The sequence below is a fragment of the Panthera pardus genome, unplaced genomic scaffold, assembly GCF_024362965.1.
Source record: "Panthera pardus isolate Hobbes unplaced genomic scaffold, ASM2436296v1 HiC_scaffold_17, whole genome shotgun sequence".
Classification (NCBI taxonomy): Eukaryota; Metazoa; Chordata; class Mammalia; order Carnivora; family Felidae; genus Panthera; species Panthera pardus.
This window is the reverse complement of record NW_026526732.1, coordinates 84,632,659-84,653,897: the sequence shown is the minus strand read 5'-3', so window position 1 is coordinate 84,653,897 and position 21,239 is coordinate 84,632,659. Positions and strand designations below refer to the sequence as shown.

Genomic DNA, 21,239 nt, shown 5'->3' with positions numbered 1-21,239 from the left:
GTATTTTAATAAGGGGCCTAAAATTTAAAGCTACTAAACATGTAGAGGACTGATTGTTCATTTATTCATCCCACATTTATGGATCATCTGTTAGTGCCAGTGTCAGTTCCACTGCTAAGGAAACAGAGGAGGTCAGGGCCTTTCTTCTCAAGAAATTCTCTGTTCAGTGAAGACAGTCTGTACATAAACACATGTGGTGTCATGGGGCGGGCACCTTCTCAGTGAGTTTAAAGTGTCAAGTAGGTGGGAGTTAGGAGGGAACAGTTTGCATGGGGAGGCCCTGCTGGCCCTTCAGAAAATGCCACACTGGGGATTACTCTCCCCTGACTCCTTGAGAGGTGTCTGTTCCCAGACACCAGATGCTTTGTGCCTGCAACTTGCAAATAACAACAGTTATCATTAGCTGAGTGCTTATATGTGCCAGGCAGTGTTCTAAGCCCTTTGCACCTAATACCTCATTTAAATTTTTTTTTTAATGTTTATTTATTTTTGAGACAGAGAGAGACAGAGCATGAACGGGGGAGGGGCAGAGAGAGAGGGAGACACAGAATCGGAAGCAGGCTCCAGGCTCTGAGCCATCAGCCCAGAGCCCGACGCGGGGCTCGAACTCACGGACCGTGAGATCGTGACCTGAGCTGAAGTCGGACGCCCAACCGACTAAGCCACCCAGGCGCCCCCTTAATACCTCATTTAATGCTCACAGTGTTAGTATTGTCCCCCTATTTTTACAGATGAGGAAACTGAGACACAGAAAAGTTAACTTTCCCAGGGTCACGTAGCAAGTGAGTGGCGGAGATGGGATTTGAACTCCTTGCCTGGCCTGAGAGTCCATGCTCTTACAGTCCATACTTAGAGAACAACAAAAACATTTTTAACAAGAATAAAGTAAATTTGATTTCCTCAAATACTCCAGAAGCCAACCACCCAAAGTTTCAGTCTCACTTTTGCTCTTCCATGTTAGGGAACTTCTAGCCAAATCTCTGTGTGGCTGAGTTTATCTCTCGTTACAATTTGGGACACCTGCTGAGGTGAGGATTAGAGTGGTTTATGCAAAATGCTAAAAAAATCCTTGTTCAGTATAATCTAAAAATCGAGTCCACACTTTTAAACTCCCAAGTGTTTCGTTATTGTTTTTTTTTTTTTTTTTTTTTAGGATGAATGCGTTAAATGCAAATAGAGGCCAGCTGTTAGGTTTTGTTAACTTCTCTACAGTTAAGAATTAGAAAGCTTAAAGACACTATTTTGGTGTGAGCTTTTCTTCCAGGTTCCCTCATTATGTAGGGGCGTGTTTATCCTGAACAAAATTTTATGTAATAATGGTAATAACTAACCCTGTTTAAATGTTTTACAAGTGTTTTCATTTACTTCTCCCCAAAACACTAGGAGGTGGGTGTACCGTCACTACTACCATTTTACAGATGAGGAAACTGAGGCACAGGATGGTTACATAACTTACCCCTGTTTACTCCCAGGTGATCTGGTTCTGGAATTCATGCTCTTCCTCAGACCTATAGGGGATCACTTTACTTTGCAATGTTCTTAGGTTGTTAAAAGCAGTAAGCTTAGGATGGAAAAGGTCCAGGAATTGGCCAAGATGCTTGAGTATGGCCAATGTGCAAGAGGTCTCAATGGGGCTTCTGATAAAATAGTGAGAGAGAAATGTGGGCTCCTATAGGGAAGGAGACAGCAAAGGTTAGAATCTGAAGTGTCAGGTTAGACCAGAGTGAGCTGTAAGATGTGGGAGCGAAGAGGAAAAGCTAACCAGTGTCCAAAGCTCTCCCTGGGGTAGGCTGGCACAGACAAGGGCTAAGAGAGAGGAAGGGGGTTGTGAGTCAGGAGCCATAGGCTGCATGAGAGGATAAACTGAGGAGGGCCAGGGACTGGAATCAGAGCGGGGTGTGACGTGGGTGCTGCTGTGGGGGAAAGAGATAGTGGTATATTTTCCCTCAGATTAGAGACAGGCCCTGCAGGCCTCAAATCGGGTTAGGTGTTCCAGGAAGTCCTCAAAGATCTAGCAATTGGTTCTTTCCAGACAGAGCTGCCCATTTAAAATTATCCTCCTTCAGGGGCACCTTGGTGGCTCAGTTGGTTTAGCGTCTGACTCCTGATTTCAGCTCAGGTCATGATCTCATGGTTCATGAGTTCGAGCTCCGTGTCAGGCTTTGTGCTGGCAGTGCAGAGCCTGCTTGGGGTTCTCTGTCTCCTTCTCCCTCTGCCCCTCCCCTACTTGTTCTCTCTCACGCTCTCTCAAAAATAAATAAATACACTTTAAATTATCCTCCTTCATACATGTATTTGTAGATCGTTCGTATTTAAACGCAAGAGCTTATATTTTCAAGTTCTATCATAATTAGGGTTAGGAAGTGGCACCAAGTGCTCCCTGTGGTAGTCAGTGCCATGCTAAAAACAAATGAGATTTTACACATTGCCATAATGGTTATATTAAAGGAGATGAAGAATATTTGGGATTGTCATAATTTAACTCTGTACTGTTTGAAAACAAGATTCTGACGTATTCAAAATTTGGTGTGACTGACTTCAAGCAGAAAGTACATAGGACCTAGACTGTTGCTTTTTATAATTTTGGTACATATTCTTTGGGATAATTTAATGAAATAAAGCAAAATATTTTAGAAAATGCCACATAATTCCATATTTTATATGCTTTATGAATTGTAATGTTAGGCTGGTTTCCCCCAGCCTCGTTTTCCCACCCACAAGACAGGGCTAATAAAATACCCACTTCATGGGGCTGTTTTGAAGGTTAAATAAAACATTTTCATACTTTAACACATTAAACACCCAATAACTCTTAGGCATAGTATAGTTAGTTGCATCTGACCAGGGAGTTAGGTTCCACAGTCAGCAAGTAAGTCTTGTCCATCTGCCTCAAAAGCAAATGTGAAATTCTTCCACTGTCTCCATCCCGTGGTGAATCCTTCCATTCAAATACTGTCACTACTCTCCTGGACAACTCCAGTGGCTTCCCTTTGGAAAGCCTGTCTGTTATGCCCATTCCCCTTCAATACAGGCTTGCCATATAATAAAAGGGATGTTTTGAAAATGTTAAAATCATGTCACTTCCTTGCTTAAAATTCTTTAATGGGTTCTCCAGTGGGTGAACTGGCCTTGCCTCCCTCTCTCACCTTGCCTGAGGCTGCCCTCCCTTGGCTCACTCTTGGCTACATTTGGAACACTCACTCCCAGCCCCATGGTGCTTCAGGGTCTCTCACCTTGCTCTTTCTTCTCCTGGGATCCTCTTCCCTGGTCTTTCCATGGCTTGGGTCCTTCTCATCATTTAGGTGGCATTTCCCTCAGAATGGCCTTTCCTTTCCATTTAGAAACTCTCATTTATATGATTCCATTTCATTTTCTTCACCACACTTCAAAAAAAATTTTTTTTAATGTTTATTTATTTTTGAGAGAGCGAGAGAGAGAGAGCACGAGCAGGGGAGGGTCAGAGAGAGAGGGAGACACAGAATCCGAAGCAGACTCCAGGCTCTGAGCAGTCAGCCTGATGTGGACTTGAACCCACAGATCGTGAGATCACGACCTGAGCTGAAGTTGGACGCTTAACCAACTGAGCTGCCCAGGTGCCCCTTCTTCACCACATTTAACATTATTTAAAATTAACTTGTTTGCCTGTTATCTGTGTGTCTCCTTCGCTAGAAGGTAAGCTCCCTGACAGTGGGCACCGTGTTTAATCTTCTCACCATTGTGTCACTATATAGGCAACTCCATAAATACAGACTGGATGAATGAATTACTGTCAATATTAATTTCTTTGAGCTTTACGTTCATCATCCTAAAGTGGAGATTGGGCCCAGAACATCTCTCAAGTACTTCCATAATTCAATGATTGTTTATAAACACTAAAGGTTCTACCTGGCCTTGGCAGGTTCTTCTTAGCTAGGAAATGGGACCCGTGGCTTCAGCTCACCTTTTGAGCTGGCGAAGTGGCTGATGGAAGTCAACACAGTGGAGTTCCCCCAAACACATTATTTCACATGCTGAACTGAATTGTATTTCAAAGTAGTGGACAAAAGCTTCTTGGTATAATGATTTTCATTATGAAATCAGTGTCTCATTTCAGAGACTGTTTTTTCTTTTGCCATCACATTTGCCAAAGTCCTTTAAATATACCGTAGTTGTTTTTATTTTTCAAGAAATTAAAGTGGCTTTGGCATGAGTCATGATTATATTATTTAAATGTCATTTATGAACAGCGCATTGTTTTACTTAAATCATGCTTGGCCCAGGAGCCTTGTAACCTAACCCATTGTTTTTTTGTTCAAAACAACAGCTACATCATTGAATGAAGTCTCTTTTGCTGTCAGAAAGAAAAAATAGAACCATAAAACAAAAACTGTTTTTGATAAGGATTAGAGATCCTGTGAATTAGAGATTTAAACCACTTGTTTTCCTCAGATATTTAAATCATAGTGCCTGTGGCTCTATTTTTCAAGTGTAGACTCAGACCAAGCCTAGTTGAAAACGCATCGTATTTTTTCCATTGACATAAAAACGGGAAAAATAGGTTTGAGAATTCTGCTGCTGCTTCTGGTCGTCACAAGAGCGGCTAGAGGCGATAGTGAAGACACTGAAAAACTAACAATCCAGGAAGTAAGTTTGCACTTTCCATGTGCGGTATCATACAGAGTAAGGGTGTTGAGGATGATTACTTTTCTTTTAGTACAGAAAATGTTTTTTATCAGCTTTTTACCAGAGGAGGTGAGTGATAGAGTTACAAGGAGGTGATTTTACTTCTTTTGTTTAAATGTAATTTTGACACTTGAGGTAAACCAAGTCACATTATGTTTAGAGTCTTTTTCTAGTTGTTTCTATGAACAGTGTTTTCATTTTTCTTATGATAAATTAAAAATATTTTACATTCATGGCCATTCCAAAGAAAATTCATGACCCAGTAAGTATGTATCTTGTCTGGCCCTTTATAAATAATAGTTCCTGGGTCATTATCCTATCAACTCTTAACTTCTTCTGTATTTTAGTTTTGAAAAGTATCTCCTAATTCCTACTGAACTATTGCTTTCTAACTCAAGAGCTATTCATGAAACTAGGAACTTAGGGCAATACTTCTATTTCCTCATAAACTTTTAGAGAAGACCATAGTTTTGCTTTTTTTACCTATCACGAAAAGTCTCTAACTGAGGTGACTGCCCTTGAATGTTGAATCATTGTGTTTATGGTAAATATTCCAGCCAAGTCAACAGGGTCCTTCAGGATAAGCAGCTGAGGGTTCTCTGATGATGCATGGCTGGTTTAAGGTGAGGAAGGAAACCTCAAAGGATATTCCTATGAGGAGAGTCATAGAAGTTCCTCTCTCTAGGTTCTGATTCTCTTCTTTGTTCTGCCATAGGAGCAGAGCTGGAGGTTTGGAGTCTAGGGTCATCTAAGCCAGCTCAAGAAATATACTCCACAACTAGAGATTGTCTGTGAGTCCTCCCCCTCCTCTGCGCTGGCTGCCCCTAGGAGAGGAATGGTGTTAGTTGTTGATATTAATGGGGACTGTTGGAGGTCAGCCACCTGAGGGGTAATTTCCATAAGCACTGATCTCATCTGCATGATCTCATCTCTCTGGTTTTACAATAACTCATACTTGGAACTGCAGTTGTTGACGTGATTTGGGGGCTTGGAGGCACATGGTCCTGTTTTTAGAAATTGGTCCTTCTCCCCACAGAGGCACCTCCTTTAGTGATGATGGGTCCTGAACATTTTCTTTTCTTCTTCTTTCTCCTCTCCTTTCCATCCCTCCCTCCTCTCATCTCCTGCCTTCTCCTTTCCTCCCCTCCTCTGTCACATTGAGTTCACAGTGAAACTCTGCTATCTGGTGGATTTAGTCTTGAATTGGAAATTGAGGGAGAATGTCTTGGACTCTTTTGCTAATTTCCTTTGTAAACACTAGAAAGTTATTCTGCTTCTCTGTGAACTCTGACTGCCTCTGAAAAAGAAAGAGATTATATGATATGTTATTTCCAAGGTTTATGAAGACTAAAACATGTTGAAGTGAGCTAAAGTAGTGTTAATAATGCCTATCATTTTTTTTCTATTCTTACTTGTTTTCTTTTTTGAATATGTAGAACATTAATATGTTTCCAAAAGTCAAACTTATTCTAAAAGGTATATGTGAAGGGGTATCTCTCCCTCTTGTATCCCTTCTCCCAACTCCTTGTGGGTAACTTCATTTCTAGTTTCTTTTTCTCTGCAGAAATGAACACATATATATTTTTTCTTATTTCCTCTTTTTCTTACACAAAAGGTAGTATATGATACATGCTATTTTAGACTTTGTCTTTTTCACTTACTAGTGCATCCAGGAAATCACTCTTATGAGTTCAGAGACATACTCCTCATCTTTTTTTCACAATTGCATAGACTCCACTGAATATGTTCTAGAGTTTATTCAATCAGTCTCCAACTCAGGGGCATGTAGGTAGTTCCAGTGTTTTGTTTTTTTTTTTTCTTTTTAAGTTTATTTATTTATTTATTTATTTATTTTAATTTTTTATTTTTAACGTTTATTTATTTTTGAGACAGGGAGAGACAGCATCAACGGGGGAGGGTCAGAGAGAGAGGGAGACACAGAATCTGAAACAGGCTCCAGGCTCTGAGCTGTCAGCACAGAGCCTGACGTGGGGCTTGAACTCATGGACCGCGAGATCATGACCTGAGCCGAAGTCGGATGCCCAACCGACTGAGCCACCCAGGCGCCCCTATTTATTTATTTTGATGGAGGGAGGGAAGGAGAGAGAGAAAGAGAGAGAGAGAGAGAAGTGGGTGGATAGAATGTATGGGGGGGGGCAGAGAGAGAGAGGAGAGAGAGAAAGAATCCCAAACAGGCTTCAGGCTTCTGGCACAGAGCCCAATGTGGCGCTCAAATTCACGAACTGTGACATGATGACCTGAGCTGAAATCAAGAGTAAGATGCCTAACCAACTGAGCCACCCAGGCGCACCTACTTCCAGTATTTTTGCAATTACAAATAATGCTGCAATGAATAATTTTCTGCACATATTTTTGGATTGTTGGAGGTGTATCTTCAGGGTAGAATCTTAGAAGTGGAATTATTGGGTCAAAAGGTATAGATACTCCCTTACACAGCAGTTGTGCATTCTGAGTTCCCTCTAGCAATGAAAGAGGTACTGGTCTCCTTACAGCCTTCCCAAGGGAATGAGTGGTCAAACTTTTGAATCTTTGCTAATAGGATGGGTGAAAAATAGTATCTCAATGTAGTTTTAATTTGCATTTCACTTACGAAGTTGAACATTTTCTCATATATTGAGGTCCATCTCTCTCTTTTTTGTGTGTGTGTGAAATTGTTTTTTTCTTTTGTCCCATTTTTTTCCGTAGGATTTTTACTTTTTTTTCTCTAAACTTAAAATATACTTTATGTAAATATATGTGTAGATATGTAGTAATCATATATAAAGATATATATAAAATATATATGTTAATATTAGGGACATTAGCCATTTATCTGTGTTACATGTTGCAAATATTTTCTTCTAATTCATCATCTTTTAACTTTGCTAATGGTGCGTTTTGCCATGGAAAAGTTTAGAACAATTTTTGTGGTTAAATTTGTTAAATATTTTCTTAAAAATTGGATGGTTAGAAAGCCTTATCCTATGCTCATAGTATGGAGTGATACCTATTGTTCATTGAGGGCTTGCCATGTAAAACGTACTGTTCTGAGGACTTTTCATACATTAATCACTGAAAGAGTTCTGTGAGCTAGCAGGAAACAGCAGCTTTGGAGACATAAACCTTGGCTATGTCCGGTCATAGAAGTTGGCTAATTTCTGGCTTCAATACCTCCCAGCTGTATGACCTTGCACTTGGCGTGTTCTGAGTTCCAGTGTCATTATCCCTCAAGATGCTACCTCTAGATAGCATCTCCATCATAGGGTTGTTGTGAGAATTACCTAAGTTAATATCTGAAAGGGCTTTGAACAGTTTCTGACACATAGTGTTGGATAAAGGTTGGATATTTAATTATCGTACTGTAGTATTTCAGTTTTAAATATCAAGATTATAACCCCATTGTTTAAATTAAGCAAAATTCTGACATCACCTAAATGTTGTTTATATTTCTTTTACTATAGGTGTTAAAGATCACCATGAAACAGTGTCTTGTTTTTTACACTCTTTATCTTATTGTAGCTTAAGTCAGATACTCAGATCTGGGTGTCTTGGGAAAGGCAAGAAGGGAGGACAGTTTGGGACATGGCAAGAGCAGATTATAATTTTAAACCATTAATGCTCATGTTTTGTTAGTTAAATATGAATAATTCTAGTTATTGATTCTTCTAAAATGTGTTATTCATAAAGTAAACTTTTTTTGTTACTGGAGTTTACGAGGGATTGAATTCAACATTTTATAAATGTTTCTGGTTGCCAGGCTCTATGTGACCATGCTGCAAAGTTCATCCTGTGTGACATCACCTGCCTGTAGTGGAATCTTGGATAAATTACTGCTATTTTAATTTCATTTTTAGCAACTTACTTTGTTGTGGGTTGTTTGGTGAATCTTTTAGTGTTTGGCCTATGATTTCTCAGTCACTGGTCTTTGAGACCTGCATGCATTGCTTTGCAAATATGAAACATCTGCCTTATTTGCACTATTTGTTTGAGAATATGAATCATCTGCTTTTATTAAAGCAGCTGCATGAGCCTTAACCCCCTCCTCGATTTACTTGTATAGTGAGACTTCATTACCACTGCTGGGTTCTTTTTTGTTTTTTGTTTTTTTAGTTTTTTAAAACGTTTATTTATTTTTGAGAGATAGAGAGAGAGAGAGAGAGAAACCAAAGCTCTGAGTTGTCTGCACAAAGCCCTATGTGGGGCTCAAACTCATGAACCATGAGATCCTGACCTGAGGTGAAAGACACTTAACTGGCTGAACAACCCAGGCACCCCATGTTTTTTTCTTTCTTTTTTTTTTATAATGAGAATTTGGATTGAGGTGGTTGGTACACCAGTTGGTCCTTTGGTTTACCTCAGTTGGCCATGGCCAAAAAATTTTAAAGCAATTCTCTTAGATTATTTAGCAATTTTCCCCTGCTATTGTTGGCCTAAAAATTGAAAGTATTTTTACCTTTCATTTTAGCCTTAAACTTTAATTATGATACTTTAGGTACAAACAGTTTTATATGATTAAGCATGGAAACTATTGTAGTCAACACTACAGAGTTAAATAAAACTTGGCCTTTAATTTTGCTTGCTTTAAAACAGCTAGAATTGTTGTCTCTGTTATAGTATTCTTCTGAATTTAATTTGGGGTTATCACAGTTCTTATTTTACACATTCTACTTAAAAAGTGTTGATATTTTAAATCTCTCACAGCACTTAATGTAGAAAGTATTCAATATTAGTTCTTAATTTGATATCTTCTTTCCCATTCTCTGTTCATGTTTCCTCAGTATAGAGTCATGATTAGAAACTCATTCATTTCAAGTTGTGATACATTGATTATCTATTTTTGTGTCTTCAGGTTATCAGAGAGAACTTCTCTATCAGAGGGAAGATGGCTCTTTCAGTGCTTTTGGGAATGATGACCCTTCTGGTAGTACTTGGTAAGTGTTTTACTAACAGAACAAATCTGCCACGAATGGGCTCTCATTAGCTAATTAATTGCCAGTTAATAGCCAATGGGCTCTCAAAATGGCCATGAAATTGACAGATGTGTCCCTGTGTATATAGGCTTGTAGGTTTCTTTTCCTATTGCCTGGCTTTAAAGTAGATTTTCCTTTTAAAATATGGTTTTAAAGCAATAATAAGTAAAGTGTTTTTATTTAGAAAAGATAAGTCATACATCCTTTTTTTTTTGTGGTGAGAAAAACAATAAAAATACTTACAATGATCGTGTCATTGACAAGAAAAACGGGTTAGAAATACTGAGTGATTGTGACATAGTTCTTTTCTTTATTTTTAAAGTTTTTTATTGGAGAGAGAGCATTCAAGCAGAGGGAGGGCAGAGGGAGGAGAGAGGCTCCTATACTTCCTCACAAGCCCTGACACAGGGCTTGATCCCACCATCCTGTGATCATGACCTGAAACATAATCAAGAGTTGGATGCTCAGCTGACTGAGCTACCCAGGTGCCCCAACATAGTTCTTTTCTTAATCAGACATGGTCAATACAAATTTTGTGTTAACACAGTCAACGTTGTTTCTTTAAGGTTATTATTATTATTATTTTCTTTGTGTGTGGAAAACAGTGATAGAATTAAGTAATAAACATCCACATTTCCTCCAGAATGGAATCTATGTGTGGCTGATTTTGGATGATTACTTTCTCTCCTTGAACTATTGTTAATTCTACATTTCACTCAGAAGAAGATTGACTAACTGTAGCAGTCAGGTTAGACAAGGCACACTGTGGTAACAACTACCCCTAAAATCCCTTAACAAGGGTTTTTCTTGCTCAGGCTGCATTTCTTCTTTGGGTCGGCAGGGGGCTCTGTAATCTGCTCAACAGCCACCATCTCACCAGGAGGCTCCAGGCTTGCAGCAGCCTGGAAAGAGAAGGCTGGAGTATCCACCACTGGTAATCAGGTGCTTCAACCTGGGTGCAACATTTCTTCTCAGTTTATCATTATCAGAGCTGGTCACATGGCCATGCTTAACTTCAAAAGGGCAAAGAGGTGAATTTCTCTGCATACTCAAAGTAAAATAGAGGACCAGATATTACTGAATATTGGTGATATTTATCACACTAAACATTTCATAGGATGAACCATATCTGCTTCAGATTTTCTTTTGGCATGCATCAGGATATAGATTCATAAATAGAAAGGTTTCAGTGTTTTATTGCTTGATGATCTTTTCATCTAAATATTTAGGTGAAATATTGTTCTGTAGCAAGCATTGGCAAACTTTTGCTATAAAGGCTCAGATAGTAAATATGTTAGGCATTGCAGGCCACATAAAGTCTCTGGTGTTTTCTTTCTTTCTTTCTTTCTTTCTTTCTTTCTTCCTTCCTTCCTTCCTTCCTTCCTTCCTTCCTTCCTTCCTTCCTTCCTTCCTTCCTTCCTTCCCTTTAAAAACCATGCTCAGGTGGAGGGTGGTGGAAGAGAGGCACACGTAAATAGACCCTGGGCTGGATTTGGCACAAGGACCAGATTTGGCCCAGACAGATTTGGTTCGTAGGCTGTAATGTTCTGACTCCTGTCTCATAGGAGAGAAACTATCCATTTTTGCTAGTTTAACGTACTCTGGTTTGACTGTGAATTATATATAGTTAATCCATGGCTTTAGGGCTGAGTGAAGTGTGTGGTGGGATCTTCTTTGGTAAATAACTAGAAAAGTCCAAAGATGATAACCTTGGACAGTTTCTTCAACTCTCCTGGAGTGTTGAATTCCCAATCTATAAAATAATAAGGCAGGATTAGATGATTTCTAAATTCCTTTCCAAATCTGGTATTTTGTGAGTTGACCTGGAATTTCTTGACCACACTCAAGTGGAAAATGTATCCACCAGCTGGGCTGAGATGTTTATGTTGTTTCTTGGTTGTCTTTCTTACCTTTGTTCTTTCTTTAGTGATCATCCTTTGGTGAATCTTCTGGTAGAAAATATGTTGTTATTGTTGATATTTTCTCGTTCACTGTTAGAGGACTTCATAGAGTGTATTTTATATGTTTTTTCTCCTTTCTCACCTAGGTTGTCAGCTTTTGTTTTAAGATGTTTCCTTGAAGCTGATCCTTACATAGATATTGATGAGAATGTGTTACACAGAACATATACTTGGCTCAAAGGACGTCAGAAATCCAATGGTGAATTTTGGGAGCCAGGAAGAGTGATCCATAGTGAGCTTCAAGGTGGCAATAAAAGTCCAGTGACACTTACAGCTTATATTGTGACTTCTCTCCTGGGCTATAAAAAATATCAGGTACTTAATCTTTAATTTAATAAATTATGGGTGGAAAATCGCAAGGAAGGTAGGTCTTGATGGATCAAATGTCTGGAAACTTAAAGACTTTTGCAATTGTATATCACTTTTGAGGTCTGAATTTGGACACCTTTGGCTTTGCATTTCTGGCTTTATTTTAGAATCTGAAAATGAAAATATTAACCCACTCTTTCAGAATAACAAAGAGAATTCTAAAAATTCTTTTTAATATAACTGTTTTTGTACTTGCTATTAGTAAGGTAAATCAATACATATTTTATCATTGGAAAGGTTAATTTCTTAGGGGAAAGAAAATTCTTCAGAATTTGGGAATGTATTCTAGCACATTTAGATTGCAAAGGATTTTTTTAAATTTCTAAAATAATATGGAGCAATGACCATGTCTGCTAATTTAGTACATAGTACACCGACACTCTAAAAAGCATGTTAAGTAGGCATGGATGTCTGGATGAGAATATGTATACATGGAAAGTTATGCTAATGAGCTTAATTCTGCTCCAGAGCTGTCTCAGTGATTGATGCCTTTATTGCCTTAATGCCAGCTGCATTTCACATGATTGAAAACAGCCATTCTGTGTTGTAAGCTCCTGCCATTTCCCTAGTCCAGTACTAGGCACATGGAAGATAACTTTTCCCTAAATTTAGAGCCTTAACACCTGAGATCAGATATGAGTAACATTTTTCTCTTTTTTTTTTTTTCAACGTTTATTTATTTTTTTGGGACAGAGAGAGACAGAGCATGAACGGGGGAGGGGCAGAGAGAGAGGGAGACAGAATCGGAAACAGGCTCCAGGCTCTGAGCCATCAGCCCAGAGCCTGACGCGGGGCTCGAACTCACGGACCGCGAGATCGTGACCTGGCTGAAGTCGGACGCCCAACCGACTGCGCCACCCAGGCGCCCCAACATTTTTCTCAAACTATATTTTGTGCTCTCGTCTGAGTTCATGATATTAAATGGTAGAAAAAATTCTATTTTTTATTTCTTATTCCTTCTAGGGAATGGTGCCTATTTACTCATAAAAACTGGAAAGCAGTGTTCTTTTCTTTTTAAATTTTTTTTCTTTTCTTTCCTTCCTTTCTTTCTGTTTTTATTTAAATTCCAGTTACTTAACATACAGTGTAATATTACTTTCAGGTGTAGAATTTAGTGATTCAACACTTCCATACATCACCTGGTGCTCATCATAAGTGTACTGCTTTAGTCCCCATCACCTATTTCACCCATCTCCCCATTCTCCTCCCCTCTGATAACCATCAGTTTGTTCTCTATAGTTAAGAGTCCATTTGCCTCTCCCTCATTTTTACCTCCTTTGTTCATTTGTTTTTTTTTTTTATTTGTTTTGTTTTTTAAATTCCGCATCTGAGTGCAATCCTATGGTATTTGTCTTTCTCTGACTTATTTTGCTTAGCATAATACTTTCTAGCTCCATCCATGTCATTGCAAATGGCAAGATTTAATTCTTTTTTATGGCTGAGTACTATTGCAGTGTGTGTGTGTGTGTGTGTGTGTGTGTGTGTGTGTGTGTTTGTGTGTGTTTGTATGTGTACTACATCTTCTTTATCCATTCATTAGTTGGTGGACACTAGAGCTGTTTTCATAATTTAACTATTGTAGACAATGCTGCTATAAACATTGGGGTGCATGTATCCCTTCGAATCAGTATTTTTGTATTCTTTGGGTAAGTGCCTAGTAGTGAAATTGCTGGATGGTAGGGTAGTTCTATTTTTAATGTTCTGAGGAACCTCCAGAGTGACTGTACCAGTTTGCATTCCCACCAACAGTGCAAGAGGGTTCTCGTTTCTCCATATCCTCGCCAACACCTCCTGTTTCTTGTGTTGTTGATTTTAGTCATTCTGACAGATGTGAGGTGATATCTCATTGTAGTTCTGATTTACATTTCCCTGATGATGAGTGATGTTGAGCATCTTTTGATTTACCCATTGCCATCTGTATGTCTTCTTTAGAAAACTGTCTATTCATATCTTCTGCCCATTTTTAAAAAGATTTATTTTTTTTTATTTTTAAGTAATCGCTACACCCAACATGGGGCTCAAACTCATAGCCCCAAGATCAAGAGGCATATGATCTACTGACCAAGCCAACCAGGTGCCCCTCTTCTGTCCATTTTTAATAGGATTATTTGCTTTTTGGGTATTGAGTTGTATCATTTCTTTATATATTTTGGATACTAACCCTTTATCAGGTATGTAATCTGCAGATATCTTTTCTCATTCCATAGGTTTGCCTTTTAGTTTTGTTGATTGTTTTCTTTGCTGTGCAGAAGCTTTTTATTTTGATGTATTCCCAATAGTTTATTTTTGCTTTTGTTTCCCTTGCCTTCAGGAGACACACCTAGAAAGAAGTTACTATGGCCAGTGTCAAAGAGGCCTGTGTTCTCTTCTAGGGTTTAATGGTTTCAGGTCTCATATTTAGGTCTTTAATCAATTATGAATTTATTTTTGTGAATGGCGTAAGAAAGTGGTCCAGTTTTATTCTTTTGCATTTTGCTGTCCAGTTTTCCCAACACCATTTGTTGAAGAGACTTTTTCCTATGGGATATTCTTTCCTACTTTATCAAAGATTAATTGACCATGTAGTTGTGAGTTCATTTCTGGATTTTCTATTCTGTTGATATGTGTGTCTGTTTTTGTGCCACTACCATACTGTTTTGATTACTACAGCTTCATAATATAACTTGAATTCTGGAATTGTGATGCCTTCAAGCTTTGCTTTTGTTTTTCAAGATTACTTTGGCTATTCAGGGTCTTTTGTGGTTCCATACAAATTTTAGGAGTGTTTGTTCCAGCTCTGTGAAAAATGCTGGTGGTATTTTGACAGGGATTGTATTAAATGTGTAGATTTCTTTGGGTAGTATAGACATTTTAACAAATGTGTTCTTCCTGTCCCTTAGCATGAAATGTCTTTCCATTTGTTTGTGTCATCTTCAATTTCTTTCATCAGTGTTTTATAGTTTTCAGAGTACAGGTCTTTCACCTCTTTGGTTAGGTTTATTCTTAGATATCTTATGTTTTTTCTGCAATTATAAATGGGTATGATTCCTGCATTTCTTTTTCAAAAGCAGTGTTATTTTCAAAATGAATAGCAAATATTTAAATGTCAATGATCATCATTGATTCCTATTGCCTAGGACAAAGTTAGGGGCTTAACAGACACTGAAATTATTTTTTGAATAAATGTTTAAAAATACTTTTCATTTAAATGTGTGGTTATGGGTTATTTTCAATAGTAAAATATATGTTTTTTTTTCCTAGCCTAATATTGATGTACAAGAGTCTATCAACTTTTTGGAGTCTGAATTTAATAGAGGAGTTTCAGACAATTATACTTTAGCTCTTATAACTTATGCACTGTCATCTGTCGGGAGCCCTAAAGCCAAGGAAGCTTTGAATATGCTGACTTGGAGAGCAGAACAAGAAGGTAATGCATGGGGTCATTTGAGATTGTCAGACTGCTATGCATTATGAAATATATAAATTATGTGAAAAGGTTTTGTAAGCCAGATATGAAGTTGATAACATTTATATCTTCAGAATGTGAAGAGGGGTACCTGGGTGGCTCAGTGGATTAAGTGTCCAACTTTGGCTCAGGCTATGATCTCATGGTTCGTGAGTTTGAGCCCTGCATCAGGCCCTGTGCTGACAGCTCAGAGCCTGGAGCCTGCTTTGGATTCTGTGTCTCCCTCTCTCTCCGCCCCTCCCCTACTCATGCTGTGTCTCTCTCTGTCTCTCAAAAATAAACGTTAAAAAAATTTGTGAAATGGAAGAAAAATGAAATGCAGATGAGATCAGATGGGTCTGACATGGCTGCTTCTGCTCTCCCTGAGTTTTCTAGAGAATTCGGGGCTTGGTTGTTTCCTTCTTTCAGATATGTTCTGCCCTATGTCAGTTACCTTTTGAGTTCTCTGATACCATTTCTGGTTGGGTGGCCTTCAATGGTCCGTAGGATGTTGGGTTGTGGAGAGACTTGGGTTTGAATTCTGGTTCTGCTACTTGCTTTTATAAGCTTCAGTTTCCCTAGATGTGAAATGGGAATAACTCCTAGCAAATGTTCAAAATTTGAGTGAATATGCTAACTCATAGAATGCGAATGCCACAAAATGCTGTTAGTGAGTTGGGTGACTTTTTGTTTTAATGAACTACAACAGGACAAAAAGTACAGGTGTTGCTACTTCCCAAATGGCCTCTTTGGTCAGGGATCCAGGGAGTGGTGTGGGTGTGTGAGGGAGACAGAGAGATAGGTAGATAGACAGACAGACTGACACAGAGATGGGGATGGGTGGGCAGAAATAATTTTAGGTAATGTCTACTGATTCAAAGCCCTGTTAATTCAAGAAGGGATAATTGTAGAAAGTGTTTTCCACACTACACTACAGAAAGTGATTTCTAAGAGTGTGAAAAATATTGCATTATTGTTAGTGGTACCTTAAAATGAATTCTTACTATTTTTTTTTTTTTTGCCTGTTGCAGTGCTGGGGATAGATTATTACACAGAGATGGAAGTCCTTGGTATTCCTTCTCTGCTTGTACAAGTGGTAGTTATTTCACATTCCACCTAAGTGTAATCATCATCTAAAGAGTAATATTTGAAAGGGGGTAGGGAGCACCAAGTAAGATGTTCCTCTGGGGGCAGCAGGGATATTTCTAGGAAGATTGTCAAGTTGGCCAGAGTCCTTCATTTTTTCTTGGGGCCTTGGATTTTGAACTTATAACACCAAGTTTCAGATAATGAAAAAAAAGGCGAGGTTTCCTAGAACATTAGAGCTGGTTAATGGCAGATTCCCAGAACAGGGTTCTTTCTAATGTATCCTAAAATATTTTTGGGATGGCCTGGTCAGAAATCTTCTAGAGTATATATTTTTTCTTATTTATAGCTGTTTAGTCTTGAGCCAAACATGTGGGATTTCTCTTGGGAAATTATTTTCATCAAAACATTCTAAAATATAAGCAAGAGGAAAAGGATGAAAATTTAAAAGTTATGATAGTTTAGAAAGTGACATATAAGTGAATGCTTATATGTGTGTCTGTGTTTGTGAATACACATGTATTTGCATGGCATAAATATATACGTATATATTTTTATATATAGCCAGGTAGAACTTGGACCAGTGTAGGGATATTTAATGGTATAAAATGTAATTTTTGTTCAGTTGGCCAGACTATTATTACTTGTCTTTTGCAGGAGGCATGCAATTCTGGGTGTCTTCAGAGTCTAAACTTTCTGAATCCTGGCAGCCACGCTCCCTGGATATTGAAATTGCAGCCTATGCGCTACTTTCACACTTCCTGCAATATCAGGTTTCTGAGGGAATCCCGATTATGAGGTGGCTAAGCAGGCAAAGGAATAGCTTGGGAGGTTTTGCATCTACCCAGGTGAGTGATGATAGTTTTTAACTTTTTAAATGTTTATTTATTTATTTTGAGAGAGAGAGAGTGCACACGCACAAGCCTGGGAGGGGCAGAGAGAAGGAGAGACACAATCCCAAGCACTCTGGTGCAAAGCCTGATGTGGGGCTCGAACTCACGAACCATGAAGTCATGACCTGAGCCGAGATCAAGAGTCGGATGCTTAACCGACTGCACCACCCAGGCGCCCCATAGTTTTTAATTTTTTAAACTAATTAATAGTTTAAATATATACGTAATGTTTTAAAGGAAGTATATGATTGCTTTTTTCATGACTTCATAAAATTGGCAATTAAAAAATTTGGTACCTTAAGTCAAAGGTCTGAGTTACTCATTTTAATTTTTTCTCATCACTGATATAAACAACGTATCTGATATGTATATGGAATAAATTAGTTCCCCATTATGTTGGTCATCTTTCATCTATGGTAACTGATACAGTAGATACTCAGCTTCAATCAGCGGATATTTTCCACACCTCTCCTGTACTGTAGGTCAAGGACATTCAAAAATGAATAAAGGAGAGCTCCACTCTCAAGGAAGGTGGATGAATGCATAGTGGGTGTCCTAAACATTACTAAATTTACTCTTTGGTGACCTTGATATATACTTACATGCACACATGTTGTTCTTTCCTCAACAGGACACCGTTGTAGCCTTGAAGGCCCTATCTGAATTTGCAGCTCTAATGAACACAGAAAGTACGAACGTCCAAGTGACTGTGATGGGGCCCAGTTCACCAAGTCCTATAAAGTTTCAGATTGACAGACAGAACCGCTTTCTTCTCCAGATGGCAGAGGTATGGACAAGGGGGTGGTTATTTAAAATTCCATGTGGATGATTCCTTATGCTGGAATGCTATTTTATTTCCATTCTATCGACTTCAACAAAGACTTGTTTCTAGAGCCTTGTAAAGGGACTGGGGGGAAGGAGTGTCCTCCGTTGGTTGAACTGCTGAGCTGGGGAAGAAAGGAGGGGATGGGAACTTTGGAAAGATTTGGAAAAGGAGGAACCATGGGCTCTATCATATTGGGAAAAGAATGAACACACCTGTTGAGTTCCTATTCTTTGCAGGCACTGTGCCAGATTTCTTTACATGTGCTATTGCATTTACTTCTCAAACCGACACTAAGAAAGTAAGTACTTTCATCCCCACCATGCACATGATAAAACTGAAGCTGAGACAGAGGTTAAGTAACTTGTTTAAGATTGGTTGCTAGCAATAGTAGAGCTAGGGTTTGAACCCATGATTTCAGACCATGTTCTTTTTTAGCTAGACCACATGCCCTCTTAGGAGAATTGATAGAGCCAGTAGTAGGATTCTTCCTTTGAAACGTAATAAAGGACTATTCTAGACCCTAACTTTATTCCTGTGGTTAACCTTGTGGGAAGTTGAGAGTGAGGGATGAAAGTGCTAACTTCAAGGCTGAAAAATGAGGAAGGGGAATAGTGATAGAAGAGAAGGAATAGTGTTCATCATAATCAATGATCATGTGCCACTGGGTTCGTGGGAAGGCCAGAAGATTAGGTGCTGACTAAGGGAGACTGGAGGAGGGAGATGACCGTTGTTTCTTGTCTTTCCTGCTTCAGAAGGGCAGCCCTGACTATGGCACTGATGTGCCCTCCCAAAGGGCAAAGGTGAGGGTGTGTGGAGAGTGTCCCTTCATCTGTCTTCACCTCTCTTCTCTGATGAGCCCATAGCTTTTGATATGTGAGACTGTGCAAAATTCTTAGAGCTTCCCACAGATGGCATACACTGCCAGTGAGGGATAACACTGATCTCTTGTGCTACCTGGAAGGACCTAGATATGGAATATTAACCTTATTCACCTTTTTTCCACCTTTATTCAGCTTTCAGTGGTACAGCCAACTGCAGTTAATATTTCCGCAAGTGGTTTTGGATTTGCGATTTGTCAGGTATGTAACAATGTTTATTTTTGTTTAGTTAAATATGGCTTGTTTTAATAATTTTGGGGGGTACTGCTAAATCTTTAACTTAATGTATAAAATTCTTGAGGATTTATTTCTGTGGACTTAGGCAAGATAGATCACTCTCTTTAATAAAAAGTATCAGAGATGTTACTAGTAGTCAGTTGACAGTAACCAAATGGATTGATAACCTTGGAAAAATATTTCTTGAGTATCATATGCTTTTTGAAGTTAGGATTAATTCTTCCAATGTGATTCATGTGACTTGTTGGGAAGTCCCAACTTTCACTTTTTTTGTGAAAATACAGCTCAGAAATTCTAATGCTGGGAGAGTTTCTACTATGACTTGATAAATAAATACATTTAAAATTTTACCTATAACTTTTTAATATCCATTTAAAAACATAAAGGTCAACATGATATTATAAGGAATTGACTTGAAGATAGGAAATGTGTCCTTTTAATGGAAAATCTTATACAATAGTAAATAAAACAATTAGAGCATGATACGTTTAGCGCTTTGTTATAAGAATAAAATCCAATGAAACTTACCCTTAATGGTGCAATAGGGCTAGTATAAAATCAAAATAGTATGTAAAATCCTGAGTCGAATAGTTATTATAGTACATAATACATTGAAAATTACAGGGACTTGACATAATCTTTAAAAAAAATTTTTTGTCATGTTCATTTATTTTTGGGTGAGAGAGACAGAGGCAGAGCATGAGTGCAGGAGGAGCAGAGAAAAAGGGAGACACAGAATCTGAAGGAGGCTCCAGGCTCCGAGCTGTCAGCACAGAGTCTGATGTGGGGCTCGAACTCATGAACCATGAGATCATGACCTGAGCCATTAACCAACTGAACCACCCACGTGCCCCAGGACTTGACATAATCTTACTGGAAACCAAAAACAATATGTGATGGGACCAAAAATGGTTATGTGTTTGGTTAGAATATACAAACCAAACAAACCCTGAAAGAGTTACTGAGAAAGTTAAAAAATGGCTATGATAGAGGAAAGTTACTTTTCCAAAAAACCATACAAGTATTCTAGTTGAAAGGACAGATATACTAGCTAAGGAGGGCAGATAGAATTGTTTCTAAGTGATTCTAAGATTATTTTGTATGATATTCAAAACATAGCAGTAAATGTTTTTTAAAAATCAAGGAAAAATGATCACAGTTAAAAGGAATAGTATCCAACAAAAAGGATAGAAAAAGAAAAGGGTGAATAATTTATATTTGTCTTTACTAACAAAGGCCATGTGAAAATTCTCATTCCCAAGCTGTCTTTCAATGCAAATAGCAAATCTAAAAGTAAATACAAAGGCTATTTTAGGTATAATTGAAAAACTATATGTACTTAAATCACCAAATTGGTCGGAATTGATTCTTGATAAACCAAATGTAGACGAATTACTGAAGCCAAATGAGTTTTACTTGAGTTTTGAAGGAACACAGCAGTAAATGTGGTACCTACTGGAGTGCCTGGGTGGCTCAGTCAGTTAAGCATCTGACTTCAGCCCAGGTCACGATCTCGCGGTTCGTGGGTTCAAGCCCCACATCAGGTTCTGTGCTGACAGCTCAGAGCCTGGACCCTGATTCAGATTCTGTGTCTCCTTCTCTCTCTGCCCCTCCTTTGCTCATGCTCTGTCTCTCAAAAATGAATAAATTGTTAAAAAAAAAAAAAGGTACCTGCTGGTCAGAACACTCACTATTCCAAATCTGTATCAACATGCAGAAATCTTATAGGCACTTCTCATGATGGAGAAACAAATTGCAAAAAAGTTGGTCACCCAGAAATAGTTACTGAGATTTCTTTTAGTTGATATTTTTGTAAGCACTCTGGATACAGAAAAGCAAAGAAACTTCTCAGGTTTGCAGTAAGTGTTAACCTGTTTGAAGTACTAAAATGCTAAACTGTTGGAAATAAACTGCAAGACATCTCAAAGTTTTC

The 21,239-nt window shown here is 38.4% G+C and overlaps 1 protein-coding gene across 6 annotated transcripts in view; it reads left to right on the top strand.

Moving 5' to 3' along the window:
• Window positions 1-21,239, top strand: part of CD109 (CD109 molecule) — a 168,502-nt gene that overhangs the window by 130,453 nt on the left and 16,810 nt on the right. For all 6 annotated transcript variants that reach the window (XR_002071968.2, XM_053904723.1, XM_053904722.1 and 3 more), the window contains 6 exons: window positions 9,512-9,593; window positions 11,680-11,908; window positions 15,203-15,368; window positions 17,130-17,320; window positions 17,997-18,152; window positions 19,205-19,270. Coding sequence is in view for 5 of the 6 variants with exons in the window: in XM_053904723.1 (XP_053760698.1) it covers window positions 9,512-9,593; window positions 11,680-11,908; window positions 15,203-15,368; window positions 17,130-17,320; window positions 17,997-18,152; window positions 19,205-19,270 (890 nt within the window). In the remaining variant the exon portion in view is untranslated. The remainder of the gene's footprint in view (window positions 1-9,511; window positions 9,594-11,679; window positions 11,909-15,202; window positions 15,369-17,129; window positions 17,321-17,996; window positions 18,153-19,204; window positions 19,271-21,239) is intronic.